This window comes from Muntiacus reevesi, chromosome 3 (assembly GCF_963930625.1).
Source record: "Muntiacus reevesi chromosome 3, mMunRee1.1, whole genome shotgun sequence".
Classification (NCBI taxonomy): domain Eukaryota; kingdom Metazoa; phylum Chordata; class Mammalia; order Artiodactyla; family Cervidae; genus Muntiacus; species Muntiacus reevesi.
In genome coordinates this window covers 1,256,658-1,280,696 of record NC_089251.1, presented here as the reverse complement: position 1 = coordinate 1,280,696, position 24,039 = coordinate 1,256,658, and the positions used below count along the sequence as shown (strand labels likewise).

At 62.5% G+C, this 24,039-nt stretch overlaps 1 protein-coding gene across 3 annotated transcripts in view; it reads left to right on the top strand.

The window, feature by feature from the left end:
• The window catches only part of COL5A1 (collagen type V alpha 1 chain), a 148,130-nt gene that overhangs the window by 105,811 nt on the left and 18,280 nt on the right, over nt 1–24,039 (top strand). For all 3 annotated transcript variants that reach the window (XR_010662277.1, XM_065928054.1, XM_065928053.1), the window contains exons 36-59: nt 405–458; nt 1,446–1,499; nt 4,292–4,345; nt 5,105–5,212; nt 6,894–6,983; nt 7,061–7,114; nt 8,328–8,435; nt 10,640–10,747; nt 11,710–11,763; nt 12,971–13,024; nt 13,121–13,228; nt 14,251–14,304; nt 14,400–14,507; nt 15,683–15,736; nt 17,127–17,234; nt 17,774–17,827; nt 18,099–18,152; nt 18,913–18,966; nt 19,535–19,588; nt 20,391–20,498; nt 20,601–20,654; nt 20,746–20,799; nt 21,053–21,160; nt 23,383–23,436. Coding sequence is in view for 2 of the 3 variants with exons in the window: in XM_065928054.1 (XP_065784126.1) it covers nt 405–458; nt 1,446–1,499; nt 4,292–4,345; nt 5,105–5,212; nt 6,894–6,983; nt 7,061–7,114; nt 8,328–8,435; nt 10,640–10,747; nt 11,710–11,763; nt 12,971–13,024; nt 13,121–13,228; nt 14,251–14,304; nt 14,400–14,507; nt 15,683–15,736; nt 17,127–17,234; nt 17,774–17,827; nt 18,099–18,152; nt 18,913–18,966; nt 19,535–19,588; nt 20,391–20,498; nt 20,601–20,654; nt 20,746–20,799; nt 21,053–21,160; nt 23,383–23,436 (1,764 nt within the window). In the remaining variant the exon portion in view is untranslated. The remainder of the gene's footprint in view (nt 1–404; nt 459–1,445; nt 1,500–4,291; nt 4,346–5,104; nt 5,213–6,893; nt 6,984–7,060; nt 7,115–8,327; nt 8,436–10,639; nt 10,748–11,709; nt 11,764–12,970; nt 13,025–13,120; nt 13,229–14,250; nt 14,305–14,399; nt 14,508–15,682; nt 15,737–17,126; nt 17,235–17,773; nt 17,828–18,098; nt 18,153–18,912; nt 18,967–19,534; nt 19,589–20,390; nt 20,499–20,600; nt 20,655–20,745; nt 20,800–21,052; nt 21,161–23,382; nt 23,437–24,039) is intronic.

Below are 24,039 nucleotides of genomic sequence, written 5' to 3'. Positions count from 1 at the left end.
CTTCCTGGGTGGGCGGGGCAGAGCACGGCCCGCCTTCGGCCCTGAAGGAGGAGGGTGGTTCCTGAAATCCAGGGGTGGCTTGGAGGTGGCCTTCCCCGGGAGTAAAGTCTTTGCTGTTGGGTGGAGGTGGCGGCCCCATCCCCTTGGCCCTGGCCTTGGGGTTTGGGGTGGGGGGAGGCTGAGATGTCAGGACACTGAGTCCTGGGCACCTCGCTGCCCCGAGGGACCTTCTTGTGTGACTGGACTTCCTTTTCACATCGGCGAGGGCAGGGCTGGGAAGAGCTTTTCAGGAGTCATGGGGAGCAGGGCTAACCATGCCTGTGCTCAGAGATCCGGTGGTGGGGCTGCCGGGCCCGCGTGCTGGGGAGGTGTCTGTCCTCATCCCGGCTGTTGTCTGTCCCCAGGGACCCAACGGACCGCAAGGACCCACGGGGTTCCCTGGACCAAAGGGCCCCCCGGTGAGTACCGCATTTTCCCTGTGGGGCCGGCCCAGGGTGTCCCGGAGATGCTGGTCCTTCCCCGGGGCTCCCGCCTCCAGGCAGCGGGCTCGGGGGAGGGAGGCCAGCCCAGGAGCTCTGGCTGGAGGGGCAGCTTTGGGGCGCGTGGACCCCTCTGTCATCCGGACCATCATGACTGTCCAGTCGGCCCTGAGACAGGGTGGTAGCGCTGTCACGACAAATGGCCACAGGCCCAGCCCCTCAAAACCACAGAGACGCGTTCTCTCCCCGTCCAGAGTCCAGAGCCCGGACTCCCGGGGTCGGGGTCCGATTTTTCCCGGAGGCCTCTCCCAGCCCCCGGCCCCCCGGCTTGTGGACCCTCACCCCCACCTCCACCTGCATCTTCTCCGGGCCTTCTCCTCTCTCCTCCGTCTCACGTTCTCTGTCTCTACCCGCTGGCCCCTGGATGACTGCCCAGCCTAACCCGGCCAGACCTCACCTTGACCTGACCCCGTCTGCAGAGACCCTGTTCCCAAATGGGGCCAGGGTCGCAGCTTCCGGGGGTTAAGGCCTCAGCCTGTTTTTTCTGGTGGTGGTGGGGAGAGGCACGGCTCAGCTCGCAACAGATAACAGTGTATTTCCTCTGAGAAGGAAAAGCCCCTCATCGCAGGAATTTTTGCCTATTGGGACTCACATGGGCACAAGGCTTGGGAAGGGGCTTGACCTCTGCACTGCACAGACCTGGGCCCAGTGCCTCCCGCGCTCGGGCCTCAGGGCAGCTGACGCCTTGGCTTCTCCCCGTGGGGAGGATGTGGGGAGGGTCTGGGTGGATGTGAGGGTTCAAGGGGGCGGAGCCCAGACCCCGGGCGCCCAGCGGTACTTGTCACTGTGACTTGGCCGTCATCACCTTGGAAATGAGATGGTCGCTTTTGTCCCCTGGGGTGGCATGAAGCCCTGAAGGTGCGTGTCTTTCAACGAGATGACGCTTCCTTCCTTTGTTTTCTGCAGGGGCCCCCGGGCAAGGACGGGCTCCCAGGACACCCCGGACAGCGAGGCGAGACGGTGAGCGTGGGCAGGGCCGGGGGATGTGGGCGCCGCGCCCGACCTTCGCTGCCGGTCGGCTCGGGCAGGGCTGAGGTTCCGCCTTGGGAAGCCCCCCGAGGGCCGGCTGGCTCCTGCGGCCGCGGGATGCGGCCTGTCTGGACAGAGCTCCATGGCCTTCGAGCCGCCCCTTGGCCTCCGTCTGTGAGGGCAAGTGTTGGCTTCAAGCCGTCCTGGCCAGCCTGGCCCAAGGTCACACGTGCAACCATCGTGACGCCAACGAAACCTAGAGCAGTGGCCTCCGCCTCCTCCGGGAGGGTCGGAGAGTGGCCCAGCGCACGCCAGGCGTGTCTGAACTGGGTGCTCCTTGGGAAGGTCCTCCACTTCCAGCTTGTCCGGTTACTTTTTGCCGCCCCCAGCCCAGTCTGTCCCGGCCCTTCTGGCCTCGGGGGGACGGTAGGGAGCCAGACGGCTTCCCCAAGTCCCCTTTTCAGCAAGGGGGGCGGGTGGCCGGTCGGGTTGGAGTCTGGGCCCTTGGCTGTGCTCAGGGCCAGCGTCTCTGCTGTTACAGGCTCCCCTTGGCCTAGCCCTGACCTGTAGCACTGTCCACGACAGTCTTCAAGAGCTGGACTTAATGGACGCCCACCTTTTTTAGTTCTAGAAAAACCATTGGGATCACTTCCTGGTCCCAGGAGCCGCAGGGGATTCAACCACGCTTCAGGCTGTGTCCCGTCCAGGCCTGTCCCTGGGAAGGGCGTGGGCACAGCGGTGACCTCGGGCACCCCCACTCTGGACAGCTGGGGTTCACAGCGCCTGGTGACCTCCTGGCCGCCACAGTGTGGAGGGTGGCCCGTGGGAAGGCCCCTTTGCCTGAGTCTGTGTCTGTGTGGTCAGACCCCTGACGGACTCTCCCAGGAGGAGCCGCCCCCTCGTGGAGTGAGGTCCTTCGCAGCACGCTTAATAAGCTCCTGGTGCCGCTTAAAAACATCCCCGTGTCCCTTTCTGGCTCACGGAGATGAAGCGTCTTCTAAATGTGCCGTCCTGGTCTTCTCCCTGGTGCTCAGTGACCAATAAACAGAGTTTACTTTGCTCTTTTGTTTATGGAGAAAAATTAAAAGTCCCCCAGGTTTCTCTCTAATGCTTTCCTGAGCAGACCAGACAGAAGGTTTCTCATCTCATGGTGTGCGCTGTCCCCTCTGCCTTCTTCTGGGAAGAAGCTGGCAGAGTGATTAAGCCGCTTGCTTTGCTGGGAAAGTAGGACAGGTTCTTCCCGGCCCCCCCGCCACGCCTGGCTGCCCCCAGAGACGCAGGGGCACGCAGAGGACCCGCCTGGGGGTGTCGCGTCCTCCAGGGGTCAGTCCAGACGCCCCGCAGAGAGTCCTCCTTGGGGTGTTGACCTGTGCTTTCGTTAGAGAACTGGGAACGCCTAAACGCAAGCCCAGAGCCAGCTTGTCACAGGGGGCTAGAGACAAATCCCGGCCTCAGCTGGCATGGATGTCCCCCCAGTGGACCACACGGCCGGCCTTCCTTGCCCTCACGAGGGCACTGCTGCCCAGCCCCCCGAGCAGGGGCGAAGCCTTCCATCTGTCCAGCATGCCTTGTTTCTGACTCTGTAAAGGCTCCTGGCCTTGCAGCTAAGATCTAGTATAGTGCGGGGGCTTTACAGCTGCCGAGGCTGGAGGCACAAGAGATGCAGGTTCGATCCTTGGGTCAGGAAGATCCCCTGGAGTAGGAAATGGCTACCCATTCCAGTACTCCTTCTGGAACATTCCATGGATGGGGAGACTGGTGGGCTACAGTCCACGGGGTCACCAAGAGTTGGACACGGCTGAGCAGACAGGCCGCCTGCGGGGACGCTGCTTCGGCCGCGGCTGTGTCAGCCCGTGCGTGCAGCTCCGCTGGGCCCAAAGGGGAGCCCTCCCAGACTGCCTGAAGCTGCCGCTGCTCTGGGTCCATACGGTCCAGCGGCTGAGCATCAAGGGTCCCTCAGCTGCACGCTCGCTGGCCGCCGTGGGGTGGGCCAGAGGCCCTTGCCCGTCAGCCCCATGGGCAGCTGGCCCCGCAGCTCTTGCTGCGGCCGTAAACGAGCCGCTTCCCTCTCCGGACGCTGTAGAGTTTCCACTGAAACCCTCCCGGGCGTAGCATCTGCACGTCTTCCCCAGCGTCACGTGGCTCCTGCAGATGGCATCTTGTCCGCACGTGCCGAGCTCCGTGGATGTGCCGGAAATTAAACCCGCGGTGCTCTGCCGTCAGCTTCGCCTCTGGGGGAGAGCGTGTGCAGAGCAGCCAGGCTGGCGGGTCCGTGCCAGCGAGCGGAGCAGAAACGAGTGATTCCTGTTGAGTCGAGCTAAGAATACCTCCCAGCTGCCGCACTGTGGAAGCGGCAGGTCCCTGCTGCTTCCGGATTTTAATCAGTGCCGTATGACGCCGCCTCTCCTGCCCCAGGGCCTTGGCGACACCAGCAGGACAGTCCCCACAAAGCCTCTAATGAGCTCCAGCCCAGAGGCGGCTCCCGAGTCTAGTTTCCAGTGGCTGTGACACCAGGTCTGCTCGGAGAGTGGACGCTTAGTGACATGAGGAAGATGAACGGTTATAGAGTGTATTTCTCAGCGCAAAGCGGGGTGATGGAAGCAGCTAGTGAAACGAACCTGTCTGGTTTCCTGACCTTCCTAAATTCATGCAAAGTGGAACAAGAGAAATGGCCTTTTCAAATGAGGTCTGGGACGTCCACTGTTTTGGGGTGGGGTGGGGGCTGGGGGTGAGCTTCTGTCGGCCGCTTTAGCCGTCTCAGCTGGCTGACTCTCTCTTTGCAGGGTTTCCAAGGCAAGACCGGCCCTCCAGGCCCCCCCGGTGTGGTCGGCCCTCAGGTGAGACCCAGCCCCCACTGGCATCTCTGATCGTCCCGGGTCCCCACCCATTCGGGAGAGACGGTCACGCTCGGGGCAGAAGATCCCCACGTCCTCAGGGTGCGGGTGCAGCCAGGGGCCGCCACCAGGCCTGGAGTGCTTGTTCACGGGTGCTTTCTCTGCAGCAGAGCAGGTGCAGGGGGTGGGGAGTGATCGCGTGACGCCAACTGAGCGGGAAGAGCCAGGCAGGCTCGGGGAGTCTGGCATCCGCCCTCCGGGCAGCCCAGCCCTTGGGCTCCATGCAACCTGACTTCCCGCCCTGCATCCGGTGCCCGGGGCTGCCATTCTAACCTTGGATCTGTGCGAGAATGGGCTCGCAGGCTCAGGGCCGCCAAGCCGGGTGCAGTCACCTTGCTTCCCAGAAAGTCCGCTCCTAACGTGGCGGTAAATAAGATACTGACCCAGGAAACAAGGGTGCGCCCCCCGCCCTTCCCTGCCCGGGGATTCCCCCCTGAGGCTCAGGCCTTGCCGGCTCCATCGGAGACGACACGCAGGCCCACGGTGAGGGCCGGGCAGCGGCTGGTGAGCACTCGCCCGGAGCGCTTTGCTCTCGCTCGGCTTTTACAGAAGGAGACCACCTTCCAAGGAAGGCGGAGGTCTGGTGGGCTCGCAGTGGCCCTTCGCCTCTGCACCCAGCCTGTCCTTAGACTGGGGCAGGGAAGGTTACTTTCTTGCGTGTCCCTGGAACGTGTTTCCTGCTGACACGCTTTTTCCCTGCAGGGTCCCACCGGGGAAACTGGTCCCATGGGCGAGCGTGGCCACCCTGGGCCCCCGGGCCCCCCCGGTGAACAGGGGCTCCCGGGCCTGGCCGGGAAAGAAGGGACAAAGGTGAGTGGCTGGGGCCTCCGTCCCGGGCGGGCTTTCCGGGGGACGGTTTCTACCTTTGGTCTGCGTCTTTCCGTTGCTTTTCTCTGATGAATGGGTGATTCTCAAGCAGCTGCTCTTCATGCCGGTGCACCCCTCAGGCCAGGGACTCAGCTCCTCTCTGCCACTTGGAAGGAGGGCCTGAGCTGACCAGCTGCCCGGACAGAGATGATGGGGGCTTTGGACCACCTCTTCCCCAGGGCACCCGAAGTGGCCGCCCACCCATGCCCAGAAACGGACAGAACTCTGACACTTCATGTGTCTAAACTGAAGTTAGCGGAAAGTGACCCTTTAAAAAATTCTCCACTTTAAGACATGAAAAGTTGTCATTCAGTCGCTAAGTCGTGTCCAGCTCCTCGCGACTCCAGGGACTGTAGCACGCCAGGCTTCCCTGCCCTCCACCACCTCTCAAAATTTGCTCAAACTCATGTCCATTGAATTGGTGATGCCATCCAACCATCTCATCCTCTGCCACCCCCTTCTCCTTTTGCCTTCAATCTTTCCCAGTATCAGGGTCTTTTCCAGTGAGTCGGTTCTTTGCATCAGGCCAAATTATTGGAGTTCCAGCTTCAGCATCAGTCCTTCCAATGAATATTCAGGGCTGATTTCCTTTAGGATTGACTCGTTTGATCTCCTTGCAGTCCAAGAGACTCTCAAGAGTCCTCTCCAGCACCACGATTTGAAAGCATCAGTGAAAGAATAAATAATAAAAAAATCCATCCCCAGACTGGGTGCCCCAAGCTGGTGGTCGTAACGTCCTGTGTTTTTGCATAAAGACGACTAGCCCGCCTCTTTCAGCTTTTCAGTGAGGGACTCAGGAGAGATAAGTTCTCCATCCCTTTGCGTGACCACATACAGGAAAGTAAACTTGAAGAGTAATCAAGGAGCGAAAAGGTCGCACACACGTATGTATGCATGCAGGCATGTAGGATGGAGTACATATATACGTGCCTGTGCATATGTGTGTATGCTTGTACATATATGTGTGTGTGTATAACGTAGAGACAGCCATTCAGCCATAAAGAGAACTGGCTGAGTTTGTAAAGGACGCCCTACGCTCCCACGTGGGACCCCAGAGAGAGTCCTAGAAGACGTCACAGCCTTAGTGAACTTCAGGGAAGGTTCATGGTCACACAGGGAGTCCTTTCAGAAAACGTGGTCCAGGCTTGAGACGAGTGTCTTGAGTGAAGAGTCCGTTTCGGGCAAAGCTTCCAATGCTTTGGCCACGGAGTTCTTCACCTGAGCCAGTTTTACGAGGATCCCTGGGTATGCGGAGTTCTTCACCTGAGCGTTTTACGAGGATCCCCGGGTACACGAGAAGTCCTCAGCCCCGCTCAGGCCGCCGCGGCCCCGAAGGATGTGGTGGGGAGCAGGACTCCACGGACCACGAGTCGGTCCCCACGCCACACGCGGGGCCAGCTGGCTTTGCAGGCTCCCAGGTGTGAGCTTGGGCCATACTCTAGCACCCAGACCCAAAAACCAGTGAAGCAAGTCAAGACCCAGAGGTTCCTTTTAAAGCCGTGACCCCGGGAAGCCCCGCTCCAGCCCAGGTCCGGAGTGGATCTAGAAGACCAGGCCCCGCCCGGCTCTCCGTCCACCTGGGCTGTGGGCATCGCTCGAATCTGACCTGTGGTTCCGATTCCAGGGTGACCCCGGCCCCGCCGGCCTTCCTGGGAAAGACGGTCCCCCCGGGCTGCGAGGCTTCCCTGGAGACCGAGGACTTCCTGGTCCAGTGGTGAGTGAGAGGTCCGCCGGGGGATGGTTGGATGTCCACCCTCCGCGGTGCCCTGTTCACACCTCGTTGCTTTGCAGGGGGCGCTTGGACTGAAAGGCAGTGAAGGCCCCCCCGGCCCGCCAGGCCCCGCGGTGAGTGTTCTGGCCCCGCACAAAGCCTCTCCCCCACTCTCCTCCAAGCCTGCTCTGCAGAAGGGCAGGTCCCGGGGCCGGGGAGCATGCACACCGGCCCCGGTGGTACCCCGGGGGTCCTGGGAAGGCTGTGCTGAAGGAGGTGGGCTTGGGATGGATGTGGCCCAGGGAGGGGCCGTGCTGTGTGAGGGAACTCGGAGGGCCGGGCGTGTGGACCAGGCCTGAGGGGGCCCCCCCGAGCCCATGGAGGTGCTCAGCGCAGGACCAGGCCGGGAGCAGCCCGGACGGACACACGCAGCTCCAGCCCCCGAGCCAGGCCCTCCACACGCCCAAGGCCGCTCAGGGCACAGGTGACCCAGCAGAGGCGGGGGCCTGGCCCCCGGAGTCGGGCTGTTTCCTTAAGTGGTCCCTCCCAACTGTGAGATTCAGGTACCCGAGGTCTAAAGATTCAGACCTTCGAGACCCCGGGCTGCGGTCTGGGGGACTCCAGGGCCACATAAGGCTATGCCCACGGACCCGCGCTCTTGTCTGACTCTTTATGGGAACGTGGCATCTGCTTCAATTCCCCCTTAAAACGGGGCCCATCCGACAGCCCCCGCACATCTGCTCAGATGGGGGGCTTCAGGAGCAGCCCCGGCCCCGGGCTGGGTTTGGAGGTGGACCATGAAACGACACCCCGCCCCCCCGAGTTAGGGGCTGTTTGAGGGAGATGATGGGGAAGGCAGGAGGAAGTGAGGTGAAAAGTCGTCTTCCTACTGATAAAGGTCGGGAACAGGGTTCCTACCGGGCAACCGGGGTCCCCCAGTGCCGGACCCCTAGAATTAGTCCAGGTGCCCACCTGTCAGTGCTGGCCTGGGGCCAGAGCCTCCCCCATAAAACAGACAGCGTGGAGCAGCCGGGTGGCCAGTGAGCACCCCGGGGGCAGGCGGAGCCCACAGGGCTGAGTAGGTGCCAGGGTCCCAGAAGAGGTCCCTCCGGGCCGGGACTTACGGAGGAGGTGTCCTCGGATGCTCTGCAGGGATTCAGGATTGTGGGAGGGGCTCAGAAACAGCCTCAAGTGCTAGACCCAATAGTTTGTGCTCACACAGGGCCCTGGGGAGCTATGGCGGCCTCTAGAGTGAGGGAGTGCGTGGTATGATGGTGTGGGGCTTCGGAAGTCGTACCCACGCAGTTGGAGAGCCTTTGAAATAAACCACTTTCTTGCCTCGCCCAGGGATCTCCAGGGGAGAGAGGCCCAGCCGGTGCTGCCGGGCCCATCGGAATTCCAGGGAGACCCGGCCCCCAGGGGCCCCCCGGGCCGGCTGGGGAGAAAGGCGCTCCTGTGAGTACTGCCCCGGAGGCGCTTGGTCCCTGCCGTGGGCTGTCCTCCTGGGCGTCTCCCTGGGGTCTGTGGGAGCGGGGTGGGTGCTGAAGTTTGCGACGTGTGCCTGGCTGTCACGGTTGAGGTCCCAGGGCAGCCAGATGCTCCCCAGAGTGGTCTGAGCTGGAGGGGCGCTCGGGGAGCGTCCGGGCCAGGCTCCCTGGTCAGGCCTGCGCGTCTGTTGCCTGGGACATGCAGGCCAGGGCCGGGGGCGGGGGCGCGTGGAGACTGTCCAAACGTGGCCTGGGGCCCGGCCCCAGAGGATGGGCAGCTAGGGCCAAGGTGGGTACTTGGGGCGGTGCTTCCTGTGTGGGTCTGGGGGCAGGTGTGGAGAAGAGAAGGGACAGGCAACCCGATGAGAAGGTAAGCAACCTCTTCCCAGACCCCCGACAGCCGACGCCTCACACCTGCCGAGCCCGCGTGTGACCGCCCCTGCCCGGAGGCTTTTTGAGCGCTTGGGGCGGAGACCGGTCTGGCGGCTCGGCTTCCATGAGGGGGTTAGAGACCCTTCCTGTCTAGACAGACGTGCCCTGGGAAGCTGACTGCCAGCCCCTCTCCCCCAGTGTCTCCCCGAACGCCCCTTCCTGCCCAGACGAACCCTCAGCCCAGCCACATTTGACGTGTGCCTCATGATTGTGCAGACGCCCACCTGCCCTCACATTCAGTCGGCCATGGAGACAGAGATTCCTGCTCAGAGCTCCCTTCCAAATTCCGAATCTCAGGAGTCTGAGGTCCAGGGGCACAGGCTACCTGGATGATGTCCCGTTGAGTGAAGACACCTGTGAGGATTGAGTTCTGTTAGAGAGGGTGGTTTTCCTCATGGGTTTCCCACAGCTCGGGGGTAGCAAGAGGGCCCTGGTTGCCTTCCCGGCCGAGAAGTCCACACGGGAACCACGCTGGACACGTGGGTGCTTAGCCGACCTGTCCAGCGCGTCATCGGCGGTTCTGAGGCATCCAGTCTGTCCCCCGGGCCCGCAGGACGCAGGTCCCCCAGGATTCCGCCCGAGCCCCGTCTCCTTCGGGCGCTCAGCGCACATAGCCCACACACAGCACACACAGCCCGGCGGGTGTGGCTCGGGTTCGTTGTTTCAGGAGAGTCGGGGCTTGAGCAGAAACCTCCCAGGGTGGCACCGTCTGTGACAAGCTCGTCACGTTCACAGCACATCCGCCCAGGAGAAAAGGCCGAGCAGAGGTCGGGTGTCATGTCGGCAGGAAGATCCCACCCGAGCCGCAGTCTGCCGGGGCCTGTTCTGGCTTAACTGAGGAAGGGCCTTTGCGGGGGTCTCAGTCGAGGAGCAGGGCGTGACCGTGCCGCAGGACAGGGAAGAGGGTGCGGGAGGGGCTGCGGGCGCAGCGAGACCCGCCGGGGCCGTGAGCCGCTCACTCTCCTGTCCGCCTCCCCTCCCGGTTCCGTTCCTGGTTCTGTCGGGAGACGGGGATCCGGGTTTGGGTGAGAAGGTGCCAGCCGCTCACGGGGTAGCACGTGGCTGGTAAGATAGAGCAAGAGCTCAGTAAGGATCATTTGGGACAAGCAAGGGGGCCATGAGGAAAGTGAACCAAGACTGTGAGGAAAGGAAGACGGGTGTGTGCGCGTGTGTGTACATGTGTGCGCGCACAGCGTGCGTGTGTCCGCGCATACATGTGCGCGTACGTGTGTATGTTTGTGCACACGTGCATGTGTGCATGTGTACGTGTGTGCATACGTGTGTGCACGTGTGTGCGTGTGTGTGTGCAGGTGCTTTTGCTCTTGCTCGGGGGGCCGCGGGGGGTGGTATTAGAAAATCAGGAGAATGAGCAAGTTGGCCAGAGCCACGGCTCAGACGCCCTGGCCACTGACTCGGGCGATTGCCCGCCTGGACCCGGAATCAGGTTGCCCTGGTGTGAATCCGGCTCTACTGCTCACGAATGAGCCTCTGTTCCCCATCTGGGAGAGAGTAGGCCCTCCCAGGATGGGCGAGGGTTAACCACGGAGGTGCACGGGCCCGGTGATACAGGACTGGACTCGGAGCTGCCGCTGGCGCGTCTGGCAGATCCGTGAGGACCTGGGGGATGGTCCCTCCCCAGGAGCCGCCCACTTCCCGCCTATGGGCCTCAGCCGGGGGACGAGCTGCTGGCAGGGTGTTCCCACGATGGAGCTGCCTTTGAACAGTGACCCCTCTCTCTAGGGCGAGAAAGGTCCGCAAGGCCCAGCTGGCCGAGACGGTCTGCAGGGGCCCGTGGGGCTTCCCGGCCCCGCTGGCCCTGTGGGCCCCCCTGGTGAAGACGGAGACAAGGTAAGTGTTTGTAGAAGCCCGCCCCGTCTGGGAACCCTGCATGGCCCAGCTTGGCCGGCGTCTGCAGGGCGGAGCTGGACGGGGGTCCTTTTAAACCAAGGGACGCAGGCGCCGTAGGGGCTCTGGTGACAGAGGGACCCCCCCCCCGTACTGCGCATCCAGTGCTCTTGGCGTTAGCAGATGATTTTGGGATAGCTCCCGAACAGCGGTAACAAATGAGATCCCTGACATGCTCGAGGGGACTCAGACAGTGCTTTCTTCTCGTGTAGTTTTGATGTCATCAAAGACATTTGCTGTAGCAGCCGGAGCAAGGAGAAGTACTCTAAATCATTTCAGATTCCAAATCCGTGGAGCCGAGTTTAATGAGGTTTTACTCAGTATCTATTTTTAAATGTCTCCACTTGAATCATCAAGGCCCCCTTTCGCTAGGAATATGCTTTATAATCTGATGCAGTTACTGTAGCATTGTATTCTCCATTTAATGAAATCAGAGGAATTCGGCTCTCTGGTTTAGCTCCCCGTTTGTGAGAACTCTCCAGTGACATTTCCGGCTTTTATCACCTCTGCTGTGTTGATGCCTGGCCTCTCGGGGTGGGAGACAGCCCGGCACAGCGGAAGCACTGAGGGTTTTTAATAGTTCTGGAGGCATAGTGATTGAGTTGTCTTTATTACACTGTCCTGTCGTCCTATTTGACGAAGTAAATATTTCCATTATGATTTTTTGCCACACTTTCAAATCTACTACAATCCTGCAAAGCGTAAAATCAAGGTCTTATCTCTTCCAGCTCTCTTATTAAAGAGGAAATCAAATTAATATATGGAAATGTTTCATCTTAGGAAAGTTAGAGGTCCCCCTGGAGAGGAAATGGTTCTTACTCTCTGAGAAAAATTAATTAACGGGGAGCAGAGAACGTGCAAGCGGTCCCTGGACCATCTGACGGGTCTTTCCCGTTTTCCCGCAGGGAGAGATTGGGGAGCCGGGACAGAAGGGGAGCAAGGGCGAGAAAGGCGAGCAGGTAAGGGTCCCCGGGGAACCGCGGCGCTCGGCTGGGGCGCTGCCCTCACCGGCGTTAACCGCCCTTACAGGGGGTCAGGCTTCCCTGGCAGCTCAGCGGTGAAGAATCTGCCTGCAATTCAGGGCGTGCAGCAGGAGCCACAGGTTCAGTCCCGGGGTCGGGAAGACCCCCTGGAGGAGGGAACAGGCTCCCACTCCAGTCTTCTTCCCTGGAGAACCCCATGGACGGAGGAGCCTGGTGGGCTACCGTCCATGCGGTCGCAGAGAGTCAGGCACGACTGAGCGGCTCGCCACCACCGAGATGCGAACATTCTCACCTGTAACCGTGGGAACCCGGTCATGGGCTGCCCCCCGCTGAAATCTCGTGTGCACGCCTGTGTGCACGTGTGTGTGCGTGCACGGGTGTGTGTTAGACGTGTGTGTGTGTTTGTAACACACGTCTGTAAGTCAATCCCTTATTACCAGATGAACAGGGAGCCCTCACAGAATTTGTGAAGTAAAGCACGTGGAGTGTGTTTGTCCTCGAGGTGTTTGGTCCCACGGACATAGTCACCGCCCCTCAGCGCCAAGGGCCGCGGGATATTCCAGCAGCGGCAGCACCCTGACCAAATGCCTCTTAATTTTCCCTAAAAAAAGTTTCTGCTGAGAAATACTAGTGCGTTCTTGCACAAGCCGTGTCATGTGACTGGCTCCTCCGGGAGCCGTGGAAGGAGGCCTGCGCTGCGGGCTTCTTCGCCGGCGTGTGTGTTCCAGGCGGGCAGGGACCGCATCCCTGCTGGCCGGGGCGCGTCAGGCTCCCCGCACAGCGCGGGCTCTCCCCCGCGCTCCCTGGGCCAACAGTGGAACATGCTTGGGGGCGCCCTGGGGGCGGCGTTGGGCGCCAGGCGTGGCCTTCAGAGTCAGGCCCTTGCTCAGCCTGCAGGAGCCCCCTGACTCGTTTCTGAACGGGGTCTCCGCGGCCCGAGTCACGGGTGTGTGACGGGGCTGAGGTGGTGCGCAGGGGCCTCTGGCACTGTCGGCACGGCCGCCCCGCCGCCCCCGACCGCACACGCTCAGGGCGGGACCCCAGGCCTCTAGCCTTCCAGAGCTGCAGCCTGGCCAGGGCGGGCCCCGCGTGGGCAGGGCCCGGATGAGCTGGGCTGTCGGCCCCCATGCCCAGCGGCCTCAGCGGCGACTCAGGAAGCCACCACCTCTGTCTCTTCCCACAGGGTCCCCCAGGGCCTACAGGACCCCAAGGCCCCATCGGACAGCCAGGCCCCTCCGTGAGTATCCGCGGCTAACTGCCCTCGGAGACGCCGACCCCTCGAGCTGCCGTGGTCCAGTTCTGGTCCTCAGCATGCCCATCCGTCTCCCCACAGGGAGCCGACGGTGAGCCGGGACCTCGGGGCCAGCAGGGCCTCTTTGGGCAGAAAGGTGACGAAGGTCCGAGAGGTTTCCCTGGGCCTCCGGGCCCCGTGGGGCTGCAGGTAAGAGCAGAGTTGGCACAATGATTGGGTTGATTTCCCCGCATCTTTGCTGTGCCCCGCCCCGCCCTCACACCTCCTCCCCGGCCCTCCCCTCCTGCTCCCTCCCTCCTTGACGTGCACACGCCATCCATACTGTGTGCAAAATAGGTAGCTAATGAGAACCTATTGTATAGCTCAAGGAACCCTGCTCTAAGCTCTCTCTGACCTAACTGGGAAATAAGTCAAAAAAAGAGGGGATATGTGTATGCACAGAGCTGATTCAGTTTGCTGTACTGTCGAATCTAACGTGATGTTGCAAAGCAACTACAGTCCCATTGGGGTTACTAAGGAGACCTGCATGGGCTCCTCCACACACCTGAAGAGCTATGAATTTGCAGAAATCCAGACGCTCCCACGTTCGCTTCTCTTATCCTGTGACGTTTGTTTCCCTGCTCATTGTAGAAATGTTGGAAACTACTGATAGCTTATTCGAAAAGGGAACCAGAATGGCTCCTGAGTGCATGGGAGTGCACAGCGTCTAAGTGCCCGTGTGCAAACACACACACACACGCATGTGCATCGTTCTGTTTGGTTTCCACAAAATCTGAGTCATGCTGCATGTAGAGAACACTCGGACCAGGCTGTCCCACTTCCTGTTATGTTACAAGTCACGTCAAATGCCATTAAATATTCTTTGAACGTGTCACCTTTTATTTATTTTCGAAAACATGACTCTTAGTCACTGCCTGTGTCCCAGCATATGGAGGTGACATAATTGATTCCGGCAGCTCCCTGCTGGTGGCTCATTAGGCTTTATTGTTTTATGGGACACTCGCAATAAGCACCTTGTCCATAAATCCTTGCCCACTTCTCGGATTCTCTCCTCCGGCTAGTTCTGAGACGGGATCTCGGATCCGTCTTCACGCGTAGCTGAAATGCACGTCCCCGAGGGTTTTGGGGCGCTCGGCTGGGAGGCAGCGGAGGTTGGGGGGGCGCTGGAGCCACGCCCACCGGCCGAGTGTCTGATTGCCTCCCATTCCCAGGGTCTGCCAGGACCTCCCGGAGAGAAGGGCGAGACGGGCGACGTGGGTCAGATGGTGAGTGGGGCTGCTCGCGGGGCGCGGGCCGTGGTGGAGCTGGTGTCTGGGGGGAGCTTGCCTTTCCTCTGGGCTCAACAGCTCCCCTCCTCCAGGGCCCGCCAGGTCCCCCCGGCCCCCGAGGACCCTCCGGAGCTCCAGGTGCAGACGGGCCGCAAGGACCACCCGGCGGAATAGGCAACCCGGGAGCCGTGGGAGAGAAGGTGAGGCACGCCCCGTGACTGTCCTGGCGCGCATGCGTGGGTGCGTGCGTGTGCGTGTGCGTGTGGAGACACGCAGGTGCAGTCCTGGGCTGTTCCCGCCGCGTGCATCTCAAGCCTGGAGGACCGTGCGGTGGACCTGGGAGCCCCGCCCTCCGCCCCCCGCAGCCTGTGCGGGATTTCCCACAACGCGACCCCCAGCAAAGGCCGCCACCCCCGCTCCGAGATCCGGCTCCGACAGCCGTGGCTGTCTGTCCTTGACGCGTGTAGTTGCTCATGTCTCAGCTCCCGTTTCCCTCAAGTCCTGTCATCGCACAGCCCCGGGTCCTCGTCATCTGATCGGCTCATGCCAGATGCCTGAGCACAGTGGGTGTGTGTGTGTGCACACGCGTGCGTGTAGTGGGCCCTGGAGATGGCACTTGAGCCCATTGAGTGTATGTGCGTGCACACGTATGTACATGCTTTACACGCATGTGGCTGGTGGGCAAGACGGTGTCAGAGTCTGACTCCTCCTGGGCCCAGGAGTTCACACTGTTTTAAAGCACCAATCCCAGCTTCTTGGAATAAAAGGAAGGAGAAGGACGCGTGTCCGTCCGTTTGCATTCCCTGCACACCTTCCAGAACTTTCTGCTGAAGTCTGGCCATTCAGTTGAAACCAGTGTCCCATCGCTGCTCCCTTTTTATGATAGGAGAGTCACAGAGGAGCATGCCTGCTGAGCCCACCCGTGACGGCGGGCAGCCTCAGGGGGCTGCGTCTTCCCCCTCCCCACCGCAGGGCGCATCCCCCTCCTGCCCGCGACACCCTTCCCTCTGCGACACCCTGACTCCACCCGGCTCTGTCCCTCCAGCCGGCAGACCCAGGGCGCCGTGCTGTTCTCCCTCCGCCTCCGCCCGCTGTGCCCCCCTCCCCTGGCCTCTCCCGACCGTCCTGCGGAACTCCGGGAGCATGCCTTCCTGGGGAGAGCCATCTCTGACACCCCACGTTCTCTCCACGCCCCGCCCACATGTGTCACTGTCAGCACTGTGTCCCGGGACTCCTCACCTGTGTCTCCTCCAGTGCTGGGAGCTCCCGAGAGGACAGTGACCGCTGTCCCACCCCCGCCCAGTGTCAGGGACAATTTGATGAATGCCTGGCGCTGGGACCTCTGCCCTCATTGCTGTTTGCGTTTCCTCCTTAGGGTGAACCTGGCGAAGCGGGAGAGCCTGGCCTTCCCGGTGAAGGGGGCCCCCCGGTGAGTGAGTGGGCTCTGGGGAGGGGTGGGATGTGGTGTGAACAAGTGCCAGGTGGGAGGGTCCCACTCTACCTCAATTTTCCCATCCATGAAATGGGAGTTATGTCTCCTCTTGTGCCTCCTTCACAGGATTGCTGGAAAAAAGAGGGAGTGTGGTGGGGAGTGAGTGTATGTGTGTGTGAACATGCATGTATGTGTATCTGACTGTGCATGTGTGCATGAGCATGCATGTGTCTCTGAGTGTGCATGTATGTGTGTGTGACTGTGCATGTGTGTGAGTGTACATGTGTGCGTGTATGTGTGTGAGTGCACGTGTATGTGTGAGCATGCATGTGTATGTGTGTCAGCATGCATGTGTGTGTGAGTGCATGTGTGACCGCATGTGTGTGTGCATGTGAGTGTGTGTGAGCGTGCATGTACGTGTGTGGGTGTACATGTATGCGTGCATGTGTGTGACTGCACGTATGTGTGTGTGAGCGTGCATGTGTGTGTGAGTGCATGTACATGTGTGTGAGTGTGCGTGTACGTATGTGTGAGCATGTATGCATGTGATTGTGTATGTGTGTTAGTGTGTGACTGTGCGTGTGTGTTTGTGCATGTGTGAGCGTGCATGTACGTGTGTGTGAGCGTGCATGTACGTGTGTGAGCATGCATGTGTGAGTGTGCATGTATGTGTGAGTGTGCATATGTGTGTGCATGTGTGTATGAGTGTGCGTGTATGTGTGTGCGCATGTGTGTGAGCATGCACGTGCATGTGTGTGTGAGCATGCATGTGTCTGTGACTGTGCGTGTATGTGTGTGTGTGAGTGTGCGTGTGTGTGTGTGCGTGTTGATGTTAGTGATGAACACCCAGGACAGTCGGGCGTGAGCCGCCCCTCTGTCCATGGTGTTCCGGGCTCTGTCACGGGCTTCCACCAGCGTGGGGCCCAGTGTTGCCACCTGTGCACCCAGACCTGGGACATTCTGGCCTTCGCGGGTCAGATGTGTGGCCTCTCGAGGCCCACTGGGGGCAGCTCTCTGGCCCAGGGAGCGGCTGGTGGACAGAGATGTGCTGGGCTCCCTCCACCCGGTGTGGGGAGCAGCCTGGGTCGCTGCAGCCCCTGGGGGTCCACACCGCCTGCTGTCTCGTCAGGAGGCAGCCCTGCCCTCGTCACCTAGAAGCTGAGCCTCGGCCTCAGAAGCCCCAGGACGCCAATGGGGCCCCAAGACCCCTTGCGGTGCCCGCGGGGCCGGACTCATGGGGACTTGCCAGGGGCAGGGGCTCGGGAGGCAGCTGACCCCCTAGGGGCCTGGGGCCTAGGGCCTGGCCTCGGTCAGGGCTCCGCGTGGTGCTGGCGCTGGGCGGGCTGCAGGCCAGCTCTGGAAACACGCTCCCTGCCTCTCCCCACAGGGCCCCAAAGGCGAAAGGGGGGAGAAGGGCGAGTCAGGCCCCTCTGGTGCCGCTGGACCCCCCGGGCCCAAGGGCCCTCCTGGAGACGACGGTCCCAAAGGCAGCCCCGTGAGTACTGGGGGACGCTGGGGCTCTCAGCAGGGTCCTTCTCACTCCCGGGCCTGGGGAGTGCAGAAGCTGCCTGACCCCCGTGGGTCTGGGGTGACCCCCTGGGTCCTGAACTAGAACAGAGGAGGAGGGAGGAGGAGAGAAGGGCCGGGAGGGGGCACACCTCGGAAGCCGTGGGCCGGGCAGCCTTCTGGACGGAATGGGCTCTGTGCCCCACCCCGCCCCGCCGCCGTCTGCCTCGCATTGCCTCAGGAGGGTCTGCAGAGTAGCCAGTCCTGGAGTTCAGGGTCCAAGATCAGGGTCACCGCAGCCCCTGGAGCAGACATGTGGGCCGGAGGCTGCCCTCCGAGGCCTCCGGAAGGCGAGCGGCAGCCCCACGTGGCCCACCGCACACGGAATGATGCTCTGGGGGGAGCCGCCTGCTCTGGGGGGCCCTGAGGTGCCAGGCTGGTGGGAGGCGTGGGCTGGCCGTGTGGATGCAGCCCTGTGAGGTCTGCGCACTCTGGGAAGGTGACCGACGCTTCTCTACTCTGTTTCAGGGCCCAGTCGGTTTTCCCGGAGATCCCGGTCCCCCTGGAGAACCCGGCCCTGCGGTAGGTGCTCGAGGGTGCAGAACTGGGGGTCCCCACAGCCCATGACCCACCTCCAGGCCTGTCTTTCCCTTCTGGTTGCTTCTGTTTGCCTCTGCTCGGGGCCCGGTGCTCACCCCTGCTCTGAGGAGCACGCGGGGAAAGTTGTTGCCCCTCTAAGCTCCCTGGGCGGGCACCCCTGGGTGGAGCTGGACTTTTAGTCGGGACTGGGGGCCAGTGGGTGCTGGTTCGGGTGTGTCCAGGGCACAGAAGGAACCTGCTTTTGGTCCCACAGGGTCAAGATGGTCCCCCTGGCGACAAAGGAGACGACGGTGAACCCGGGCAAACGGTGAGTCCACCCAGGACCTCTGGGGCCCCTGACGCAGCTTCTCGGGGAGGTGTCAGGCCTTGCAACTTGCTCTGTTCATTTCACCCAGTTGCTTTAGAGTAGTGACCCAGCCCCCACGGGGGCCATGAACTCCCTGGGAGGACCCTTGTGAGCTGAGGACCCTCCTCCCAGAAGGGGAAGTGCAGGCCCGACAGTGGCTCTGCACACGAAGCCTGGTGTCCGCGACTCCCCCCACTCCCCGCGCCAGAAGCCCACTCTGCATCGTCAAGATCCCTGTTTCTGCCGGGTGGGTTCAGACATGCTCCTCAAAAAGTTCTTCCCATGTGAGCCTCTGGAGCTGAGCTCACACTGGCCGTGCCTCTCATCTCATGCTGGGTTTCTGAAACGTTGCTTCAAGCCTGCTTAGGGACACCGACTTAGGGTCCCAGAGAGATGTCTGCCCTTCTACGACTTCCTGGCCGGTGACCCAGGGTCCACCTCTGCAGAAGGGGTGCCGGCCGGCTTGCTGGGAACCTTCCCCAGACGCAGCAGAGCCGCAGGTGGGGTGGGCCCCCACACTACCACAGCCCGAGAGCAGGGCAGGGCAGTCTGGGACCACCCCCACTCAGGGCTGATTCTGCAGAAGATGAGACGGGCAGTTTCGGGGCTGGCCGAGGACGGACTGAAAACTCTGTGTGTTCTTAGCCTCGGACCCACCCAGCGCTGCTGGGTCTTAGCTAACATCCTTGGTTCCTAAACACTCTGCTCTCTCCCACCCCAGGGATCACCAGGCCCTACGGGTGAGCCAGGCCCATCTGGGCCTCCAGGAAAAAGGGTACGTGATGCTGCTGGGCACCCCTGCATGAAGCCTGCCCCTCCCCAGCCCTGCACGGACCCTGGGGCCCTGGGCAGCCCCAGGGAGGAGGAACGGGCTTCTCTTTGAAGCTCACTCCCCGCTCAGCTTGCTGCCACAGCATTCGATCTCAGAGCCGCCAGGTCGAAGCGTTGCTCCTTTCAGGATGAGCTGACTGCGGACACCTTCAGTGACGGCTGTCGTGGGAGAAAAAATTCACCCACGAAGCTGAAAAAGCCCCTTTCCCCCGGGTCAGACCTTTGGAAAAGTCAGAGCAAGCAAACTGAATCATCCAGCAAATGGAACCATCCGTTGCTGGCCTGCGGTGACGGCTGCCGCTCTGAGTTTGCAGGAAGGGAGGCCACTGGAATGCCCGCCCCTTGCCCAGCCCAGCCTGCTGGCCTTTTCTGGAACTGGAGGCCCTGGGCCTTGTTCTGAAGGCCTGGGAGCAGCCCCACGGCCCTGCCAGGCCTGTGCCCCCAACGCGCTCAGCTGCCCTTTTGGCTTCTGGGAGCCCACTTGTCACGCGTTGCCCTCTTACACCTTCCAGGGTCCGCCCGGCCCCGCAGGTCCCGAAGGCAGGCAGGGGGAGAAAGGAGCCAAGGTAGGTGCTTCTCAGCCCGGCTGCAGCCATAACCGTGACCGTGGCATGAGCGTGCATGGACCTTCCAGGGTGGGCCAAGGGCATGGTGGCCGCTTGGGGTGCGGCGGGAGAGGGACTAGACGGTGAACGTGCAGAGGGGGGCCGGCTCTCTGCAGACTTGGGTGGAGAGCCCATCCTCTGCAGGGGGAGCTGGGCTGTGCCTCCAGCCTGGGGTCCCTGGCCGGGTACTGCGGGTCATGTGCCCCGCCAGCCTGGGGGAGGGGAGGCCCATGCCGGGTGCCTTCGGGCCTGGCGTTGACCCGGCCGGGCCTGGCTGCCTCACCTGCAAAGCAGAGACAGTGACAGCACCCACTGCGGGGCAGAGGAGAGGGCGGGGTGCCCTGCGGTGAGGTTAGGGTGCAGCCCGGCACCCAGAGCCCTTGTGGCCACTCTGCCCTGGAGCTCTGGGTGGGGCCTGGGTGCCTCCTCCTGGAGTGGAGGTGCCCCGGCGTCAACTGAGACGGTGGAGCTCGCCCAGCCCCCGTCTGCTCAGGACAGGCAGCATGTTCACCCTAAGCTCCGAGCTGGCTGTAACCGCCGTGGTGGCCGTGATGGCTGGGTGGCTGGAGCCTGGATGACTGAGGTCTTCAGTGGGTGGAGGATGGGGCTGGGCGCCTCTACAGGGAGGAAAGTTGGGGGCAGCCCCTGGGTGTCGGGGGCATGCAGGGTTCTCGCCAAGGCTCCTCGCGGTTTCTGAGTGGTGGTTCTGGGCGGGGGTGACCATAGCCTCAAGCGTCGGGGCCCCACTCTGCCCTCTCTGCAGGGAGAAGCCGGCTTGGAAGGCCCTCCTGGGAAGACTGGCCCCATCGGCCCCCAGGGGGCCCCCGGGAAGCCTGGGCCCGATGGCCTGCGAGGGATCCCCGGCCCAGTGGTGAGCGGCCCCGGAGGGGTTGGGCCTGGGGGGGGCGGCTGCTGAGGGAGGGGCGTGGGGACGGCCAGGGCGGGGTTCACGTCAGGGTCGACTGTGTTTCAGGGTGAACAAGGTCTCCCTGGAGCCCCGGGCCCAGATGGACCCCCGGGACCCATGGTGAGTCAGGACGTCCCCCCGGGGCCCCCAGCAGAGGTGGCGGAGGGCGGGTCTGGGGACAAGAGCTCTGAGCCCCCCGCCTCCCCCGCAGGGCCCCCCAGGACTCCCCGGCCTCAAAGGAGACTCTGGACCCAAAGGGGAGAAGGTGAGTGGGCTGTGGGCGCCGGTGCGGCTGAAGCGCGGGCCCTCTGAGACCCTGTGCCTCCCACCCGACAAGGTCCGGCTTTCCCCCCGCGCATCGCCTGCTCGGGGTGGGGACATGAAGGAGACAGCTCCGCGTGGCTTGGAGACCCGGCCGCTGCCTGCTGTCGGGGCCAGCCCCGGGCACGCTTCCCCCGCAGGAGCTTCGGGCCGGACGCGAGGCGTTGCCACCGCAAATGCCCCTTTCATTCCCACAGGGTCACCCAGGCTTGATCGGGCTCATCGGACCTCCGGGCGAACAGGGAGAAAAGGGTGACCGCGGTCTCCCTGGCCCCCAGGGCTCCTCAGGCCCTAAGGGAGAACAGGTGCGTGGAACAGGCTCTGTGTCCAAAGACCCGAGGCTCGTTAGAGCCGGAAGGACGTCCCCTGTCCATGGGGTCAGGGCAGGAGCAGCCGAGGGGCCGGGCTCGCCCAGGCACACAAGGGACGGGGCGGAACTGGAGTCCAGCCCAGGCCCTGAGCAGCCCTCACGGTCCTGCTGGCCTCCGCAGTGAAGGTCATCGCCCCCCGCCACACTCGGAAAGACCCTCTGTCCCAGCTGAACATCCAGGGGTCGTTGACGATGCTCAGCTGCATCCTGGCTCCCCCTTGACCCCGTATATGCGTGCCTGACCCGGACTTCCCTGGGAACCAGCCCCCGGGAAACCACAGCCAGGAAAACAGCCTGCGAGGCTGCCCACTTGCACCTAGTTGGTTCCGGCAGTGGATTCCTTGGCCGGGGAGCAGGGGGGTGTGCGTGGGGTTGTGGGGGGCCTCGTTGCAGCCTGTGAACCCCCGCTGCCCAAGCCGGGTGTGCCTTACACACGTGCGTGCGGCACGCCCTGGAGAGGACGCCTGAGCACATTGGGTGTATGTGCACGCACACATGTGTGCATGCCTTACATGTGTGCGTGCGGCACGCCCTGGAGAGGACGCCTGAGCACATTGGGTGTATGTGTGCGCACACACATGTACATGCCTTACATGTGTGCGTGCGGCACGCCCTGGAGAGGACGCCTGAGCACATTGGGTGTATGTGCGCGCACACACGTGTGCATGCCTTACACACGTGCGTGCGGCACGCCCTGGAGAGGACGCCTGAGCACATTGGGTGTATGTGCACGCACACATGTGTGCATGCCTTACATACGTGCGTGCGGCAGGCCCTGGAGAGGACGCCTGAGCACATTGGGTGTGTGTGCGCGCACACACGTGTGCATGCCTTACATGTGTGCATGCGGCACGCCCTGGAGAGGACGCCTGAGCACATTGGGTGTATGTGCACGCACACATGTGTGCATGCCTTACATACGTGCGTGCGGCAGGCCCTGGAGAGGACGCCTGAGCACATTGGGTGTGTGTGCACGCACACACGTGTGCATGCCTTACATGTGTGCGTGCGGCAGGCCCTGGAGAGGACGCCTGAGCACATTGGGTGTGTGTGCGCGCACACACGTGTGCATGCCTTACATGTGTGTGTGCGGCACGCCCTGGAGAGGACGCCTGAGCACATTGGGTGTGTGTGCGCGCACACACGTGTACATGCCTTACATGTGTGCGTGCGGCACGCCCTGGAGAGGACGCCTGAGCACATTGGATGTGTGTGCGCGCACACACGTGTGCATGCCTTACATGTGTGCGTGCGGCACGCCCTGGAGAGGACGCCTGAGCACATTGGGTGTGTGTGCGCGCACACACGTGTGCATGCCTTACATGTGTGCGTGCGGCACGCCCTGGAGAGGACGCCTGAGCACATTGGGTGTGTGTGCGCGCGCACACGTGTGCATGCCTTACATGTGTGTGTGCGGCACGCCCTGGAGAGGACGCCTGAGCACATTGGGTGTGTGTGCGCGCACACACGTGTGCATGCCTTACATGTGTGTGTGCGGCACGCCCTGGAGAGGACGCCTGAGCACATTGGGTGTGTGTGCGCGCACACACGTGTGCATGCCTTACATGTGTGCGTGCGGCACGCCCTGGAGAGGACGCCTGAGCACATTGGGTGTATGTGTGTGCACACGTGTGCATGCCTTACATGTGTGTGTGCGGCACGCCCTGGAGAGGACGCCTGAGCACATTGGGTGTATGTGTGTGCACGTGTGGCACTTAGACCAGGAGAGAGGGTCAGTCAGAGGATTCACGCTCCACTGTGGGGAAGCCCCTGGGAGGCTGGATGGACAGACGGAAGAGACAGGGCCCCAGGATGCTCTCTGCCCGCTGCCCGGGGCTCGTGCTTGGGGTGGACCCCCAGCGGGAGCAGAAAGCAGCCAGCCAGACAGGACCTGGCGGCGATGGTTCACACGAGGACATTAGAGGGAGGTTCACGCTCAGGCTCCCCGGGGGTCCTTCCAGGCCGGCCGGGCAGCGGCCCCCGGGGTGCCAGGCCTCCCAGCAGGTGTTCAAGCCCCACCAGGCCCCGCAGGGAGTGAGGGCTCTGCTCACATGTGTCCGAGTTGGGGGAGGAGGCCAGTGAGAGCCAGGGGATGAGGCTGCAGGACAGGCTTCCTCCCGATCCGGGCAATGACGACCGCATTTCTGCTCCTTTCAGGGTATCACCGGTCCTTCCGGCCCGATTGGCCCCCCGGGTCCCCCCGGCCTGCCGGTGCGTATCTGGAGAGGCGGGTGGTTCCCTGGGTTGTTCTGGGGGAGCGGGGTGGGAGTGGTCACGGGGAAGCTGTGGGGCCCCAGAGTAGGGTCTGCGGGTCCCCTGGGTTGTTCGGCTCATTATCTCTGATCTGAGTTCTGAGCAATGGAAATCGGGAAGTGGTCACTGGGCCCTGACTTCAGGTGCGGGAGCTGGGGGCGAGCCTCTATCTCCAGGCATTTTAGGGCATGTGGACAGTCCTCTGTAGGCGTTTTGGGGACAGTGAGGACAGCGGCCGGTCCCTCCTGGCCCCTCGCTGTCTGCACGAGCAGGGCCAGCCTGGCCCGGACATGAGGAGCTGGGGTCCCGGCTTCCAGGCACCAGCCTGGGGCCTCCCCCTGCGGCTGGGAGACCCAGGACACGTCCCCGAGCCTTGAGTTGCTTCTCACCCAAAACCAGTCAGCCTCTGAGCTCCACCCGGGCCTGGGTTCACGTGGCCCAAGGTGGCCCCGTGGCAGGCTGTTGGGAGGGGCCGGGGGCTCCACGTCATGGCCTCCGAGGCCAGCACGCCCCTGTTGCTTCTCACTTGGGCCGCCTGAGCTGCAATTTCCCTGCTGCGGA